Source organism: Perna viridis, chromosome 6 (assembly GCF_037379345.1).
Source record: "Perna viridis isolate PV_CMFRI_1.1 ecotype Kerala chromosome 6, ASM3737934v1, whole genome shotgun sequence".
Lineage (NCBI taxonomy): Eukaryota > Metazoa > Mollusca > Bivalvia > Mytilida > Mytilidae > Perna > Perna viridis.
Genome location: NC_142450.1, coordinates 24,030,491 through 24,048,384, shown reverse-complemented (window position 1 = coordinate 24,048,384; position 17,894 = coordinate 24,030,491). Strand labels below are relative to the sequence as shown.

General features: G+C 31.8%; 1 protein-coding gene across 5 annotated transcripts; it reads left to right on the top strand.

Moving 5' to 3' along the window:
- The first annotated feature begins 5,374 nt into the window (after positions 1 to 5,374).
- LOC148614166 (uncharacterized) lies at positions 5,375 to 16,897 on the top strand. Of its 5 annotated transcripts, XR_015923586.1 has the most exons (8): positions 5,375 to 5,409; positions 5,841 to 6,355; positions 9,295 to 9,342; positions 10,431 to 10,555; positions 11,441 to 11,562; positions 12,431 to 12,471; positions 12,882 to 12,917; positions 13,344 to 13,446. XR_015923586.1 is itself a non-coding variant. In XM_088588050.1 (7 exons), coding segments are annotated over exons 2-7 (789 nt in total). In that variant the 5' UTR covers positions 5,375 to 5,409; positions 5,841 to 5,898; the 3' UTR covers positions 13,345 to 14,440. The 5 variants fall into 5 exon arrangements, 4 of the variants coding, with proteins under 4 accessions (XP_088444176.1, XP_088444177.1, XP_088444178.1 ...); XM_088588050.1 differs by lacking the exon at positions 12,431 to 12,471 and having other exon boundaries at positions 13,344 to 14,440; XM_088588051.1 differs by lacking the exons at positions 12,431 to 12,471; positions 12,882 to 12,917 and having other exon boundaries at positions 13,344 to 14,440.
- The last annotated feature ends 997 nt before the right edge of the window (positions 16,898 to 17,894 follow it).

Sequence of the window (17,894 nt, the reverse complement as noted above, 5' to 3'; positions counted from 1 at the left end):
TCGGACTCCACTAAAACTGGGAGCATGGACCAGGTGCACCGGTAGGGTAAGCGTCCTCTGCTTTTCTAGAAACTCCCGCCGAAAAAAAACAATAGTTATAAGGCTTGAAGCTTTCATGTTGCTGGAAAAAAAATACTATAGATATGAGAATCCATGATTCATACTTAAGTATCTGTTCATAAAACAACCCGGACCGGAAACTAGACAATTTGTCCGAAAACAATTCTGTATTATACAATTTTAGTACAACTAATAGTTAAAATATGTGTAAACTTGCAACTTCAAATTCATTTTGCAAAGCTCGTGTTGTAGATCGAATGGAGAACGTTTTGTTTATTTTATTTGTTATTAAGTACATAATATTTATATATATACATTGTAATTTTCGACGGTGTCTTATTACCTCTTTATTATTGAAAATGCACTAAAATGCAACCGCCCCGTGCAGGTCCGGGTGTTAAAAGAATAGGCCTGCAGCAGCGCTAAGCTTGTCGTAAAAGGCGACTAAATAGTGCTCAGAACCCTTTGCCCACAGAGCAACTAGGATGTGTGCCTCAGGTGGTTGAATGGGGTACCCCTGGCGTGTTACATGCTGGGGTTGTCAGTCTATAATACGGAAAACCTGACCGCAAACCATAGTGGTGCACCGTGTTGGGAAAGATGCCACGTTCCTCGCACATTGAAGAACCCTACTGTGGTATTCTCCCGGAGTAGGAACCATAGGGCTTAATTGCTCGACCCTACCCACCGCTCCCTATTTCCAGTGGCAATCGAAATTTATCGACCCCATTGTCCTTGTGTCCCATCCCTTTTTCATTTCATCATTTCATGTTCATTTTGTCATCAATTTCATGTTCATCGTCTGAATATAGCTGAAATATTGCTGCTCGGACGTTAAACCCCAACAAACAAACAAACAAACAAAATGCAACCATTTTAGAGGCAATCTTGTTCAGTGATTATAAGAGTCTACTTGTGTCGGAAAAAGTTCTTTTACATCTTTGAAATTCTATACATGTAATCCTTACATGTTACTTTTGTCCGATACCTACAACGCACGATTTAACTTAAATTACTTATCAAAGTGTATTGAGGTAGATTGATCTTTGACCCCTCCTCCAATTAATGCAGAATTGCAGAAAACTTTATCACTTTTCAGTTAGAAAAGAACGATATTCAAAACCTCCATTGATTTATCTTTCCATTGATATATAATATAGCCGTATACCCTCTAGGCCTATTAAAGTTCTAAAAATCCTTAGCCGTCCGCTGCACTAAAAGTGAAAATTCCGTACAGAATCCATATGAAATGTTGTATAAAACTGCCCTTATTATAGCTCAATCATTTCGAAACCAAGTCCGGTGACCTATGATTTTTACATTAAAAATTTGAGGTATGTTCAAGCAAGGTCATCTTTGAAAGAAACTAGGACAACCTATCTACTAGAAATATTAGGTATGATCTACCTAAATTAAAAATTCTTATAATTTTTTTGTAATAAAAGTTTATTTATTTATTGTTTTCTTTTCATTTATACCGTTGAAACCCCCAATAATATGTTTCCAAATAAAAAAATCGCTTGCCTTTACTCTTTGAGCTTCGCTTCTTCATTTTTTTTAAATTTTCAAATCACTCGCTCGTCCCAATATCTTAAGTGGAAAAATCAGTAGAACAAGAAATTTAATTGCAGTTGCTTTAAAAAAAACAAATAATTAGTAAATAGGGTAATTACCATTTTCCGACATCATTGTAATCTAAATAAAACATTTTTCTGTGGTTAAAGGGAGACGACCTCGGCTAATACTTAAAATAGCGATTCGGGAGCGATTTAAGTCCGTTAATTTTGTGAGAAAAAAAATGTGAGAATAAATAGTGGCAAATAAGTTCCTCCTGTAAGGAATACATGTTAAAAGATTGTTATGTACAAATATAAACAGTAGCGAAATCGATTGTTATTGGAGACACGAAAATATGTTGGTTTGCAGTAAATGCTTGTGGTACAAATGTTAGATACGTGCGTATAAAGTGAAAAACGTTCGAGCACATCAAGTACAGTAATGTTTGGTAACTTTGCATTCGTTACTCATTGTGTTAGTTGACCTGTTAATCGAAAAATACAATATTAAAAAAGACGTTTACATGAAAAATCCAGTCTTCCTAATGGGAAGAAATATTGATCTTCCGAAAATGAAGATGTTTGACGAAAGTCTTTTGGATCCAATAGTTATTGGACGAGAAAACAAAAATAGAATCAAGACTACTCAAATATGTTTAAGTGATTTCGATCTGAGCAAAAATTTTGGAAATATTCGGTTAAAGCTAACGAAATAGCCCAGTGAGTCTGACAAGTATTATATTCAAAATTAGAAGAAGGAAGTTACAGCATTGGACAAGAGACAAACGCTCAGGAGAATTACCATGTGTTCATTAAACCTACGTATGTAAACATATATTAATTGGATAACGTAAAACACTAAGAGTATCTCTCTTTTGCTTTAAGATAACTTTTAGGTGAAGTTCGTAGGTTATGTCAATAAACTTTTATACTACAATAAGACGCAATCGACGTAATAACAACATCATTCCAACTAATACAAATTAGAAAAATAACGAATATATGGTAAAGGATGTCATATATTTTGAATAAAGAAAAAGCATTTGACAATGTGCCACGTATATACTAGAACAAATATCAGTTTAGAGGACAGAAAACCGCATCGAAAAGAAACATTTAGAGGATACATGGCAAAATGGAAACCTATATCAAATTAAATCCAACAATTGCAAGAACTGTTGCTTCGTTCCATCGTGCATGAATTTTATTTCAATTGTATGCGTGAAGGAACGGACACAATATTAATAATATACGCCGATGCTTCAAAGGCTTTCAGAGAAATTTTCCTGAACATCAAATTGTTCACAATTTCAAAACTATGCACATGTTGAACAGAAGAGATAATCAAACAATTGATAAGACATAATGCACACGGTGGGGGTCTCCTTCCATTTAATGGAATACCAAAAAATATAGAGAAAGACATGGAATTATAATCGGAACTAAGCTCACACTGGCTGATATGACAACAAACCAAGCAAATGCAGGTTTGGGGAAAATGTGAACATGTATGAATATAACTCAGCCGAGACTACCAACGTAAAAATCTGTCATTCAGTCCCATTCTACGATGAATAAGGGATGAGGTTTGGGCTTCGGAGTGGGATATATACTGGGGACCAACAACGATATAACAGGATTAAATATTACACTTCTTTGCCTTGGCATATTTGAAAAGAAATAATCAGTATTACAGTATCGCTTAATTGCGCTCAGTAACTAATATTATCTAGACCACAGTCACTTACTTTTTTAGTCTTAACAAGTATGGCCATGACCTTAGGTTGGATAAATATATATTCATTTTGTAATTACTTACTTAATTTTATATAGATTTTCATCACAATCTGATTTGTTGCATGAATAGATAAGGGTTTAGTTTTTTTTTAAACCTCTTACAAATGTTGGCACGCGTTTTTTTGAACGATATATTCATATGATTCCAATTTTTTTTAATACGAATACAGAATGCCGGTTTTGTGCCAAATATGATGTTTTCATCACTTGTACATGTATGCACAAAATGAACTATCATACTGGTTCTGCACAGTATTTTTTCTTATTTTTAATTTTGTTTTTGTTTTTTCTTCTTTTTTTTTATTCATTAACTATTTTTTTATACATTTTTTAATATGTTTTTTTCTATTTTTTTTTCTTCTTTTTTGTATTTTTTTTCCTGCACAATTGTTAACATATAATAATAAATCAAAATACTAATTTTAGTTATTTAAGATAACGGTGGTCATAGTGACAAAGAGTCAATATCATTTTGATAGGCACATGTACAAGCAATTGCTGCTGATATTCTAAATTGAAATTGTAATGTCATTAGCAGTAAATTTAGAAGTTTAGAAGATTGTAGACCTTATACCTTTTGAAACCCTATTTTGCATACGGGTAAGTTTGTATAGGATGATACAATTTCATGTAAGCAATTTAAACGTTTTTTGCAACTGTAGTTACAAAAATTCTTTTGTAGACTTTAAAAATCATAGTTTTTTTCACTTATGTGAAAGGAGGAAAGTTAATTTGATGTTATACTTAGGACAAATACATTATTTACATTTAATGTTTACATGTGAACATATAATGTATTTGAACATGTTTAAGTTGTGGATATAGTATATGATGTTAGCTGTAAATTGTTGCATTTACCCTTTTATCCAGAGAACATAACTAATGAAAAACAATTACACGAGCATACGGTCGCAGGGGGTCCAGGCATTTTTTTTTAATTTGATGATGATGGTTTCAATCTATATTGTTTGACAGATATATTGGTTGTAACTTTATGGTATAATATACTTAATGTACCGTTACTGATGGCCCATCCTGCGAATTGTTATTTTAAAAAATCCAAAACCTTCCAATGATTTCAAGAATTAAAGTGTGGATTTGCTTAATTTTGTTAGTGTTCCTTTTGTGAATGGGGCTTTCATTCTTTTCATGTTTTCTTTATTCATTACATGTTTACCTCATTTTCAAATTATGTGGACTGTTAGAATAACAAAAAAAAATAATACAATATGGTAATGTAATTTATGTCAAGTAGTAAAGAAATTATGTTACGTCGTATTAGTTCTCCCTTCTCTAAATGGCACAATTGTCTTGAATACAAAATAGTTCATACTAAATTAAATGTAGGCAAGTACTTCTTAACGTCAAGCTAATGGTCGACGATTCTAAAACGTCTACACCACATTCTGCGTTCATTGTAGGTACTATTCTGTTGTTTTTTTGTTGTTTTTTTTTTTTTCATGCAATTTTAATAGACAAATATCAAACAAATGATTTTAGAAACAACATCTTAAATGCTGAATAAAAAATGGATTGTTAATCATTCATGGTCTGGGAAATATCGCAATCTTGACAAAAAATATCTCCGCTATCATATGTTAAAATGCATAATGCAAATTATAAAACTGCTCATCGACATTAATGGCACATTAGTCCATACTCTTTAGTAAATGTTAATTATATTTACTAATATACTTGCATTGGTTATACATATTATACGTTTTCAGTAGAAGTTTTAAAAAAATATTGAAAAAAATCTGAGAAAAGACTGACTACAAGTAGTGGTTCACGATCCTAAACATCCTCCGTTCACGATAAAACTGCAATACTTAATATATATTAATGATTTATTCAATATTTTTCCTCTTTTGACGGCTTGATGGGAGTTACATTGATTTTTAAATTGCTTAAACACATTCAAGGTAACTTAACAATTTTTAACTTTATTTAAAAAGTTGTTTATTAGCTACCCATTGATATAAATTGTAATGTTGGTGTAAGTATATTTGTGGTATTACGCTTCATTTCTTGGTATTGTTTTTCGACATTTGTCCGATATTTAGGAAACATATCATTTCATATCGAAATCGCTTTTTGTTTTCATTTTAGAAAGATTTGGTATTGTATTACTAATAGATAATACTTTCACTTTTAATGTTGTTGATTTTTCAAACATCAAGTATAGGGCTCGTCTGATGTTGCATTGTTGAAGATATTTCCGTACAATATCTTGTGTGATTCATACGTGCTTGAATGTAAGTATATCTATGGTGTAGAGTTTGATATCATTAAAAATTAAAATAAGAATTTGGTAACTTTCAATTTTTAGTTACTTCCAATTTGATATGTTTACTGTGAATGTTTACATCAACTTTCTGACGAAACCTATAGTGTTATATGACGCATTTCTTTTATATTTGATAATAGATGCTGATGACTATACCAAAATAAAGTCAAAGGAAACGTGGTTGATATAATTGAGCTAATGGGATTCAACGAAATAGAAGAGGAAGAAAGCTTTCCAACTTTTCTTCCATTACCAAACGGGAAAACATACCATGTGTTTTTGTCATACCGAGGTGTAGAAAGTGATTGTCGTTGGGTACAGCAGCTGATAGATAAACTCCAATACAAGTTAAAATGTTGTAACCACATCCATAACTTTAAACCAGGTTACAATATACTTGAGAATATAGAAAATGCAATAACCAGCTCTGTTAAAACTCTCATAATACTTTATAAATACGATGATAGTACTTGGTGCAAATTTGAGGCAGGTTATGTTCATCAAATGAGCATGGAATTACAGAAAAACATTTTCATTCCTGTCCTAATTGAAGATTGTGACATTCCAAATCATTTAAAAGCCTTTACTTACATCGATGCTAGAGGGCCAATTAACCAGTGGCTGCCAAGATTAGTACAAGCTTTAAAAGAACCAGGTAAGTTTTATCGTTTTCCTTTCCCAAGCGGTTTATGATAATTTGGTTCTTTCAGAGGCTGTGAAAATTCTTGCCTTAACGGAACGAAACTTTCATTGCAAAGGTTCTTGTTTAAACAGTTTCGACCATACACCATTTAATATATACGGTCGTCCATTTAATAAATCTTAATAATATTATCATGTTTTATATATGCGTGTCTCGGAGTGCATAATCATTTGAACTTTAGACCAATATGTATTTTGTTAATAAACGGCTTATGATTTGAAATGTGAATACAAATTATGTATCTACATCAGTCTGTACATGGCTTTCCCTCTGCTTATCGATCTAGCATTACAAATGATAACTTTTAGCCAAAAAAATAATGCGTCAAAAAAAGGACAACAAGGAAGTTGGCCTAAACACTAAAACAGAAGAGGATCTAAAAACACAAAGTAGATATCAAAATGAATACAATTACATATACATATAAATACTAAAGGGAGACAAGACATAACACAAAAAAGCAAATAATTTTATTGCTTTGTACAGTCTCAACTATTTGCACTTGCGCTATTTTACACAACTAAGTGTGACAGCTTAGAATCACAGTTTTATTTTCAACCAAATAAGAACATAAAAAAAGCTGTATCAAGATAAAGGATGACATAAAGGCTTTAAAAAGACAACACGTGATCAGGACTCAGTTCAAAACTTTAAAAATAATAATACAAACAAAGATGTAATTATCAACATTGCAATACGTTTAAATAGTTTGAGCCGTAAAGTGTTCAAATGCAGTAAGCATATTCTCTTTACCACCTTATTGTATACTTACAATGGCTACAACCCACCATCTGCAAAACACGTACTCTCAGGAAAACGAAAGGTATGCCCCTTGCTACTTTTTTTGTAAATTTAGTCTTGCATCTTGCAAGGCATTCAAGGATCAAATCATGTGAAAAAGCAAGACTACCTTAGAAACAGGCGAAGGTTGCTAATAGTTTATGAATTAAACACTTCATATCGGTCAATTTTTTGAGATGGTGATAACCGTAAAACTTTAAAAAATTAAATAATAATTTTGTTTAGCTTACTGAAAAAAATCGAAAGATCTTCTGGATACCCACAATGCTAAATTATCATCGGAATATAATAGCATGAAGTCCCATGATTGTTCAAGTATTTATAACACTATTTCACATTATCAGTGGAAATCCTGGCTCAAAACATTGTATATGGGTCTGCCTCTCAAAAAGAGTAAAAGGAACCAAGGTTATAGCGGTAATCAGAAGAATGTAATCCAGGGACAAAGACCAGATATGAAAAACAGACATACACAACAAAGAAACTAAAACCATACATGCAAAGTAACAAAAGCAAATGAGCAACTCGGACTCATAAGAGCATAGACCAGGTGCACCGGTAGGGTAAGCATCCTCTGCTTTCCTAGAAACACTCGCCGAGTTGCTCATAAAAAGTCAAGTCCGGGATAGACAAAGGAGGAAAGGAAAACTAGTTGAATTAATTAGTTTTCATGTTGCAGATCGATACACCGTAACGATCCACGAGTTTATGATGGCGACCATAAAACTTCTGTAGTGATGACTTCAATCTTATAGCAACATAACCCTGTTCCAAAAGCCTATTTGTCAGAGTTCTAGTGCGATGGAATACCAAAATTCAAATGCGTAGGACTTGGTAAAGATTCTCTTTATTTGGTAAAATCGAATCCAAAAGATGCTGTCAATTTTTTTTTATCTCAAACGTATTTGTACAGTATGTGTGGTTAATTTGGTTTTCAACAAACGGACTTTATTCCTATGGAACTAATTGTGCTCCTCTACTTGCTGGTCTATTCCTTCACTCTTAAAAGTGGATCTTACCCACAAAAGGTATATTGTTCCTCGAGATTCAGATCTCCTTTGATCTTAATTTCCGCTATATATACATATTGATGACATGTTGTCTAAAAACAATCCTAGTTTCTAGGGACTAGGGATTTATTCATTGCATATACATAGAACATGCAATAATGGACACAACAGCTTAATATTTTCAGAAACATTTATGGATCGAACAAAAAAGAAAACTAATGAAGGAACTTTAGGACACAACGACTTCTCATTCTGCATTGTCAACTTTCCTTTCTTCCGTTACCAGATTTCCATCATTTTTGTATCAAACACCTCCGATATGCAATCGCTACTAGATTGTTTTGTACCTTGCTAGATTTCTTACAGTTAGGCTTCTGTAGCATGATTATACTGCTACATTGTTAAAGCCATCACTATATACATTTTATGGTCATAACGATGAATTTATTGGTCGTTATAGGATCTATTCTAAAAGATGTTAGTCGATTCATGGTTGCTCATTTATTTTTATTTCTGTGCACGTGTTGTATTGCGAAAAGCCGCAGTTTCTAGAAACACGTTACAAGTAGAGTGAAACGCTTTCTGACGACTGTTGTTAGTGGTGTTATTTGCGATTATATAATATTAACAGGTGATTTAAAGATGATCAAGAGAAAGTGAAGCAAGTATTTTCAATACATCAATTAGATCAAAGAACCCTTTCAATTCTATACAATAATTAGGCTATCGTAATTGAACTTATCGAAACTAGAGAATCTAATTTTCTTTCTTTTTTTTGGACAGACTCTCCTTTTAAAAGAGTAATCAAAGGAACAAAGATCCTAGTGGAAAACAAAAGAATGTAACCAAGGAACAAAGAACAGACGGAGAAATCAGTCACACATAGCAAATAGCACAACCCAAATAAAATATGTCTATTATATGCAGTATTTTTATATTAAATGTTAAACTGACGAATGTTTTTTTTTATTATTTGATTTTTTCCGACTCAATATTTTGTACATTTTTAGATCGTTTCTATAGAAAGATAGATTAAGAGTTGTTTCTTTTTTACATATCCATTTTTTTTTCTTTTTGTAGCAAGTTGTGTTGCGGATACAAAATACTCTAGGCGAGCCTTAGATATGCGTAGGTTTTAAAGAGTCTGTATATTTTAATTTTAAATGATTTTGTCTACTAATTTCTTCGATTAAAGACATATTGATATTTTTAACGTTTTTTCACAATGAAAATAATAACATTATGACAATAATACTCAATTTCTCAGTTTTACAGTTGTAACATCAAGTGAGTGAATAAATGTTTAGCCAAAAGAAATCTTATAATTAATTACAATGTCAAAGCAAATTTTCAATTAACGTCCGTCTAATTAAAAATACAACACAAAGATCGTAAGTATTGTAAACAACTTTGCCAGAGAAAGCAAACAGTAAGATCTTAATACATATTTCCACTTGCTATTTACCAAGACGACGAAATAATGAAACACCAAAATACTTTTATATAGTTCATAATTCAAGTCTGTAAATAGTTTGTTCTTGTTATGAAAAACCAATGTTATGCGCCGTTCCCTTTTATTATATAAAACAACACTTTTAAATAATTGACGCTTTAGATATTCGAATTCATATCCACTCAGTCACATTTTCCAATTAAGTACCAGTCTTTATAAAATTTAGACAATGCATATAGTATAGGCGATTTATGGTTTAGTCAAAAACCCAACGATACCGTTTTCGGACTACCTATGCTGCATTTCCGAGTAACAATTATCCTTTTTCATGTTCTGATCTTTATATTTTAGAAATGCATACATTTGACTCCAACTAAATTCAACCAAATCAAACCAAATCAACAACGATAACTCTTACAAATTACCAATTTCATACACAATTTATATAAGTTTATAACAACCAATTGACAAACTATGAATGGTTATGTGGTCTGTAAATGTTTCTTGTTAAAACATAAAAGTAGATTTGGTGGTTTTTCTGACATGTATGAAGCACTTCCTGTCTGAATTCTATATGGACTGGAACTTAAAAAAAAACATTTGTTTTATTAGTAAAACTAAATGATGAACATGTTGCAATTGTAAACTTAACAAAGAAAAGTAAAGATTGCCAAAATATAATAAAAAAAGAAAAAGGCAATCTTGTAATGCATCGATAAAGTCGTGCTGCCTATATACATTTATGTTTTATTTCGTTGCATAGGCCACAGAAATTTTGATATAATTTACGAGGAGAAAACAAAGTTCAAATGCTTTGGATGTCGGGAAAAGTTGGCATTTAAACCAAGACGTTACATTCCAGATTCACTAAGCAATGAAACGTTCAAGGTAAGATATAGTCTAATATTTTGAAATTTTAAATAAAATTGTAATTAATTAAATCATTTTTTTTTTCGAATCCGTTTATCCCCCATCTTCCTTTTCCCCAATTCCCCATCTCTTAACTCCCCATCCCCCCATCCCCAGTAAACCCAAGACTGGGAAGTTTTCCCCATACATGTATAGTATTAAAGTAGTCAGTGATTGAATTCAAGTACTAGTAGTCACTTCTGTATATTATAAGGCGCATTGTAACTATTACCGTATTGGTGAAAGCCACACTACTATATACGAGAATCACATATAACGCAATAATTATAGCACCAAAAAGTTTTTGTATATTATGGTTATCAATGATTGTTATTTGCAAATCATATAATGACCATAGGTAATTTTTTTCATGATTTTCATACGTGGATTACCTGTTATATTAGACAGTTCTACATGGAATACTTCCAAAGGACAGAATACTTTACAAACTAACAATCCGCAATATCTTGCCTCCACCTTTTCTACAAATCTACGAATCGTCTTGTAGTCAAATATTCCGGAATTTGTACAAAAATAATGAGTGGGGTGTTAACAGCATTGTAATTAATGTTTGTGCGCAATCAAAACAAAACAGGACTTCTATGATTCAGTTGACCATTGGACATCCTAATTTTGGAAATAGGTATGGTTCGATTAGTCTTTATAGTCGAGGCTTGCAAATGTTTTCAAAGATGTATTTGGTTCGTAATCGCGTTTACATTTACTGTTATAGATAACACTACTTCATGTAAGTGAATCATAACCATTTTGCATGAGCAGTAGCATGTCTTCACTTTAAATTCATAACTTCATTAAAAAATGATAAAAGTTGGTATTAAATTATATTAGTTGCATCTGTTGTAGTTGCCGCATGATAAATATCAGGACGTTTTGAGGACGATATCATCAACACATTTGATAAAATATTGTCACACATGCCAACCATTCATCCCAAGTCTACTGTGTCAATATCTGTTGGAGCTGCGGTAAGTACTTAGAAACTTTTAATTGAACTATTTTGAACCATTTACATGTAGGTATTTACCGGCATGAAAATATTTTAAGTTTACAAAAAAACGTTTACGTTCTTCCGTTTCCCGATGAGACCGCCAACCAGGTTGCCGTGTTACGATCATTTGAAAAACTTGTCTAAATGGCTTGCATTCCATTAATATGAAAAAGGACTTTTTTGCTACTGTGGCATATTTTGGTAAAACTAATCGGTGATGAATATGGATTTCTATTTCGATATTTCTGCTTTTAAGACCTATTTGTATATATTTAATTTTGGATCTTGAACTTCCTCAGTATTTAATTCTAAAGGTACTGGTGAGACGTTAATTCTTGAAACACGTGTATAGCATACCGAAATCAAAATAATTTACATATTAAGCAGTTTTTAGGGGACGTTTTGATACTTATTTCATCCTTACTTTTTTCATTAGTTTCATAATTTATTGTGTCATTAATTGTGTGAGGAACTATAGTATACACATTCCATCAAACGTGCACATCATCTGTGTAACGAAGTTCAAAATGTTTTGTTGTTTTGTTTTCGTTCACATGCAACACGAGTAGATTAACATGTTAATAATCTATGAATTAATAACAGATTGAAAGTCATAAGGAATATATGTTGCTTTAATTTCTTTTTTTCGAAAAAGAGGTCAATACGAAATGAAATCTTAATTGCAAATCGTATATTGATCAACTATAATCTTTTGGCAAGTTCAATTGTTTCACTAGAACAGTAAAGGTACGACACACGAACATGATTAAAACAAAAATATATTCACTCACTTGATGTCATGCATTCAAAAATACATTGTACTGAACAAACATCTTAATTTACAGGTAACAGATAAAATATGAAAAAAAACTAAACGAAAACTTAGGTATGATCAATAGTACATTACAACTGAAAATGCTGAATATGATAAAACTGTCGATATTGGCTGTTATCGTATAGTCAACGATTAAACTTTTTGAGCAATTTTTTAAGCTTTCTTTTTTTTAAGTATGAACGGAATGATTTTAAACAGATGCAGCAACCAAATATTCGTAATTAATCAAAACTCACAAAATTCATGGTACTTCTTAAAAAACTATGATAAATTTCTCAGTGTGCATTATGGGAAAAAGTACGTGAACTTTTGAACTTGATGAATTAGGTTTTTGATTGCGAATCGAAATCTAAAATTTCTATTTCCCATTTCCAATAACATTAACTTTTTATTTTTTAGACAATGAATATTGAAAATATTATTTATATCCACATAAATATTATTTGTTTCTTTTATTTAAGGTTATTTTCATTTATTTTGACTCTCGCCCTGGCCTGGTACGTACTAATTATCAATTATAATTTTTCTAAAAGCAAATTAAATACAACTACCAAAAATTGTAATTGGAATAAATAGTGTTTCCATATAAAACAATATTCAAAGGATGAGAGGTAGACACGAACTCATTAAAAAGAAATCACCAATAAATTGAAAAAACTAACACTGGAAAAGTAAAATTACAAAAGTAATCTCCACTGAAACCGTTGATCTAAAAAAGCATCCTCTGCTTTTATTTATCTATGTTAGTTAATCTAAGGTTGCCCTAAATAAAAAAAATTACCAATAAGGACTCACACAGATAAACATTTATATATTTGTTTAGTTATTAACCTACATAGACATCATACCAAATATTAATTAATGCTCGTAGATATATATGCAGAAAAAACACAGTTCCTAATTTGCATTAATTTTACATACAGAATATCCTAAAGGAATATATTCGTGAAAAACAGGATAACATAGGTGTTCCATATGAACAGGAAACGGCAGTTTGTTCTGGAGATGATAAAAGCTTACTATTACTAGATATGAATTTGGATGTGAGTTCTGCAAATAATCATCAAAATACCCAAGCGATTCGCCAACCAAAAGATAATGTTTGGACAGATAACGATCAACATGAGAAGTGGAAAAGGATACGTCATTCAACGAAGCAGGTGAAAGAGAGTTGACTGCAAGTTTGAGTTTTTGTTTACATGAATATACAAAGTGTATAAGCTTTTAGTACTTCTGGACTTACACAAAGTGCATACTAATAGACAATATATTACATAATTATATAATTATATTATTTTTTTATCTGTAATAGCCTATGGTTTCAAGTGTCTATCCACTTTTTAAGGGTATATTCATCTCCAAAAACAAAACAAATTAGACTGTTGATTGCGTGGTAAAAAAAAACCAGCTTATTTGCGAACGAGCAACCCACATATGACAAACCGATGCTAATTTCACGACTTGAAGGCTTGTTTTAGGTGTAAATTGTATTATTTTTTTCTTCTTTTCCTGGTATTCTCATTTTCAAATATATGCCACAATTTCTGTCCATCACAAAATATACAAAAAGAATCATGTTGGGAAAATTCAATGAGCATCGAGATAGCACATTTTTACAAAGATTAAAGATTAAAGATTTTGTATTGTGACATATTTTCTTTTAATATAAGGTCCTAATATTGGACATGCAAAATACTTTGGGGAAGACCACATAGAAACTTCAAACCAGTATTGTTTGAACTAACTGATAGTTTCAAGTACTATTATTCAATCGGTTGGCTAACTTATCGTAATTCCTTTCATATCTTCCGAAATTTCCCCAATAACTCAATCGAACTGTGTGTGACGCTGTTTATTTCGCTGTTTACTTCTTCAGGAAATCTCTATGGACCGCCTGTGCGATATGGCACCAAATTTTGTATGGGACTTCCTTGAAGAGAAGTTAGAACATATTGAATCGGGTATACATTCAACTCGTGGCATTTGCTTGTGTGAATATATTAAACTATGTGACAAGGATGCACAATCAGATGAACAATCAAATGGTTCTATGTTTTCGCGTTTTGCCATATCTGCATCTCTACATATTTCACGTGTTTTACGATGCGGTTTAGGCACAGTGCCCATATATACAAAACTGAGTTCATCACCAGAGCTTACAAGTGATAATGAAATCACATCTGTTTAAGGAGATTCAACAATAAGATTATCCTGCTTGGATAAGGCTCTGAAAATATACTCTGTGCTAAACACAAACCACATTCTTATTCTGAAGAGGAATAAACCTGATTTCAGAATTAAGTTTGACAAGACTCTTTTAATGCTGGCTTTTGCAATTTCAAGTCTAAGGTGAAAACTTATTCTGAAATTCTGAACTCATTGTATACGATGTGCCCATTTTTCTTCAATTTTGACATATTTGTATTTCTTGCTATCGTTAGTTAATATGATGAGACATTCTACTTGTCGGAATAGCTGATAACGCTTACCCTTCCAAAATATGAATATAGTATCCAAGACTATGTTCCGTTGTAGTATTTGTTCATTTTATTTGTTGCGTACTGTCTGTCGATATGTCACAGTTTATGATTATATCTTTGCCTTTATACATACATATGTTTCCATCTTAAACAAAATGAATATTTGATTGACAATTCACAACATAAGCTAAACTTAAAGATTAGAATATAGCAATTGCATTATAATATAATTGTTCAGTTTATGTGCTGTTAATTTTGACCAAAATGCTTTCACTGTAAATATTGTATTTTGTATCTGTGCATGTGTATACATGGATTGGTCTCGTATTTCTCATTATCATGTTACAATTAGAAATCCTTGGAACAACTGGTATTATGAAGTATTAGTATTTATAACTTTCATGAGTTGTAATTATTATATGGATTAACACCGTTGGCATCACCAGTATCATTATTATTAGTTGACACAATACAATACCTGCAATTGCGCTTATTCAATTAAGGCTTATTGGCTTATAAGGAATGTTCATATCACAGCTCATACGTTATGCCAGAGCTTGCCGAAACAACACAGAATTTTGCATCGCGCTAGAATTCTAACAAATAGGTTTCTGGAGCAGGGTTATGTTGCTACAAAATTGTACTCACCACTACAGAAGTTTTATGTTCGTCATCATAAACTCGTGGATCGTTACGGTGTATCCATCTGCGCCATGAAAACTGATTGGTTCAAAGTGTCATAGTTTTCCTTTCCTCTTTTGTCTACCCCGGACTTGACTTTTTATGAGCAACTCGGCGGGTGTTTCTTGAAAAGCAGAGGACGCTTACACTACTGATGCACCTGGTCCATGCTCCCAGTTTTTAGTGGAGTCCGAGTCGCTCATTTGCTTTTGTTACATTGTATGTATGATTTTAGTTTCTTTCATGTTCTTTGTTGTGTATGTCTGTTTTCCATATCTGGTCTTTGTTCCTGGATTACATTCTTTTGATAACTGCTGTAACCTTGGTTCCCTTGATTACTCTTTCAAACAGTAACACCCTGAATATTGGTATTAAATCACCCATGATACTCACTAAAATTTTAGAACAGTAAATATCTTCCTTAACAAACACTAGTAGGCCATATATTTACTGAAACGGTCAAAATGCACTGAACACACACTGAATTTACTGGACATAAAATCGTTCAGTATAATTCTGTTATTCAGTGCAAATTCAGTGCGTTTTGCCCAGGTCGTGTTCAGAATATTAAGTATACCGTTCAGTGTGTTCAGTAGTCTGCTTCAAAGTAAATCCAGTATGATCAGTAGCTGTTCAGTAATTGAGTTCAGTACGAAACAAGAGACTGTTCAGTGTGATTCAGTATAAGAAAATAATAGCTTTATTGTCTCCCTTTGACCGCCGATTAAATAGTACATAATGTACATGCATGCCAAGTTGCATATGCCAGCTACACAAATAACTTGTTTGTTAATATTTTATTTTGTGCTTGTTTGTTTTTGTTTTTGTTTTATTTTATTTTTATTTTTTATATATTTATTTTTTTTTTATTTTATTTTATTTTATTTTTTGTATTTTTAAATCTATCTATTTTTGTTTTTGTTTAATTGTAATTTAATTGTAATGCCGAATAATCTTTAAAGCTGCATTAGCTGCCAAATTTGTTCAGTTTTGATTCTACTGAATTTTGCTGATAGAATGAAATAAGTTTGTAGTAATGTAATTGAAGAAATAAATGTCGATAATACCTACAGAATATTGTAAAAAAACATTTTTTTTAAATCAAAGAAGATCGATAGCTCAAATCTAATATTTTTCGCCAGTACTTCCAAAGATTGCCAACAGGACATTAACCCGGGTTAAAAATACTTAAACCTTGTTGAAAAAAATAACAACAACGGATACACAGGTAACCACGTGTCTTGTTTACATTTCATTTCATCTATTTCTTGTTTACTTTCCAAATAAATAATGACAGTTACTGACCATATTTGTGTCATATTGTATCGCAATATCTAAATTTCAAAAGGATCCTTGCATTTCATTCGAACTTTTTTTCTTTTACGGCTTGAGTCCGACGGTCTTCCTAGCCATTGATTAACCACTTTCGCTTTGCAATCAGATTTGTTTTTAAAAAAGCGATCCTTACAGCACATGCGTGGATTTAGGTCACCAGAAGTCACATGCATTTAAATTCTGCACCAGCAGACGAAGATAATATCCCTATGCAACCAGAGGCAAAAGAATTAAATGAGCAGTTAAATTCTAGAATAAGCGAGAGCGAAATTTTAAAATATATTAATGGTTTAAAGAATGGGAAATCATGTGGTGATGATTTTAATGAATACATAAAGAGAACTAGTAGTTTATTTTTATCATTGTGCAAAAGGTTTTTCAACACTATTTTTGACTCAGGAATAATACCAAGCTCGTAGCTGGTAGGCAATATTCTATCTTTTTATAAGAATAAAGGAAAAAAATCAGACCCAAAAAATTATAGACCAATCACCATTCTAAGCTGCATGGGAAAATTGTTCACATCATTATTAAATTTGAGATTGGGTTCTTTCCTTGAAAATTTTAAATTATTGCACGAGAACCAATTTGGATTTAGAAAAGGTCATTTCACTGTAGATAGTATATTTGTTCTTTACTTGCTGTTGGAACTATAGAAAAAGAGGAAGAAAAAAATGTACTGTGCCTTCATAGATTTTGCCAAGGCCTTTGATATTGTCTGGCATTCAGGCCTGTGGTCAAAACTTCTTACATATGCAATTAACGGCAAAATGTACACAACTATCAAAAATATGTATAGTGATATAAGATCTCGTATTCTTAATGGTTCTGGACAGTCAGATTATTTTCCATGTAATGTTGGTGTACGACATGGAGAAAATTTATCACCTGCGTTGTTCTCCTTGTATATTAATGATCTTCATAGCTTTTTTGACAGTAGGAATATTAATGGTTTAGACTCTGTAACAGAGGACATAT

Coding starts and splice junctions, on each gene's coding strand:
- LOC148614166 (XM_088588050.1), top strand. CDS start 5,899: ATGGGATTCAACGAAATAGAAGAGGAAGAAAGCTTTCCAACTTTTCTT. Junction 9,343..10,430: donor TAGGCGAGCCTTAGATATGC/GTAGGTTTTAAA, acceptor TTCGTTGCATAG/GCCACAGAAATTTTGATATA. Junction 10,556..11,440: donor TAAGCAATGAAACGTTCAAG/GTAAGATATAGT, acceptor CATCTGTTGTAG/TTGCCGCATGATAAATATCA.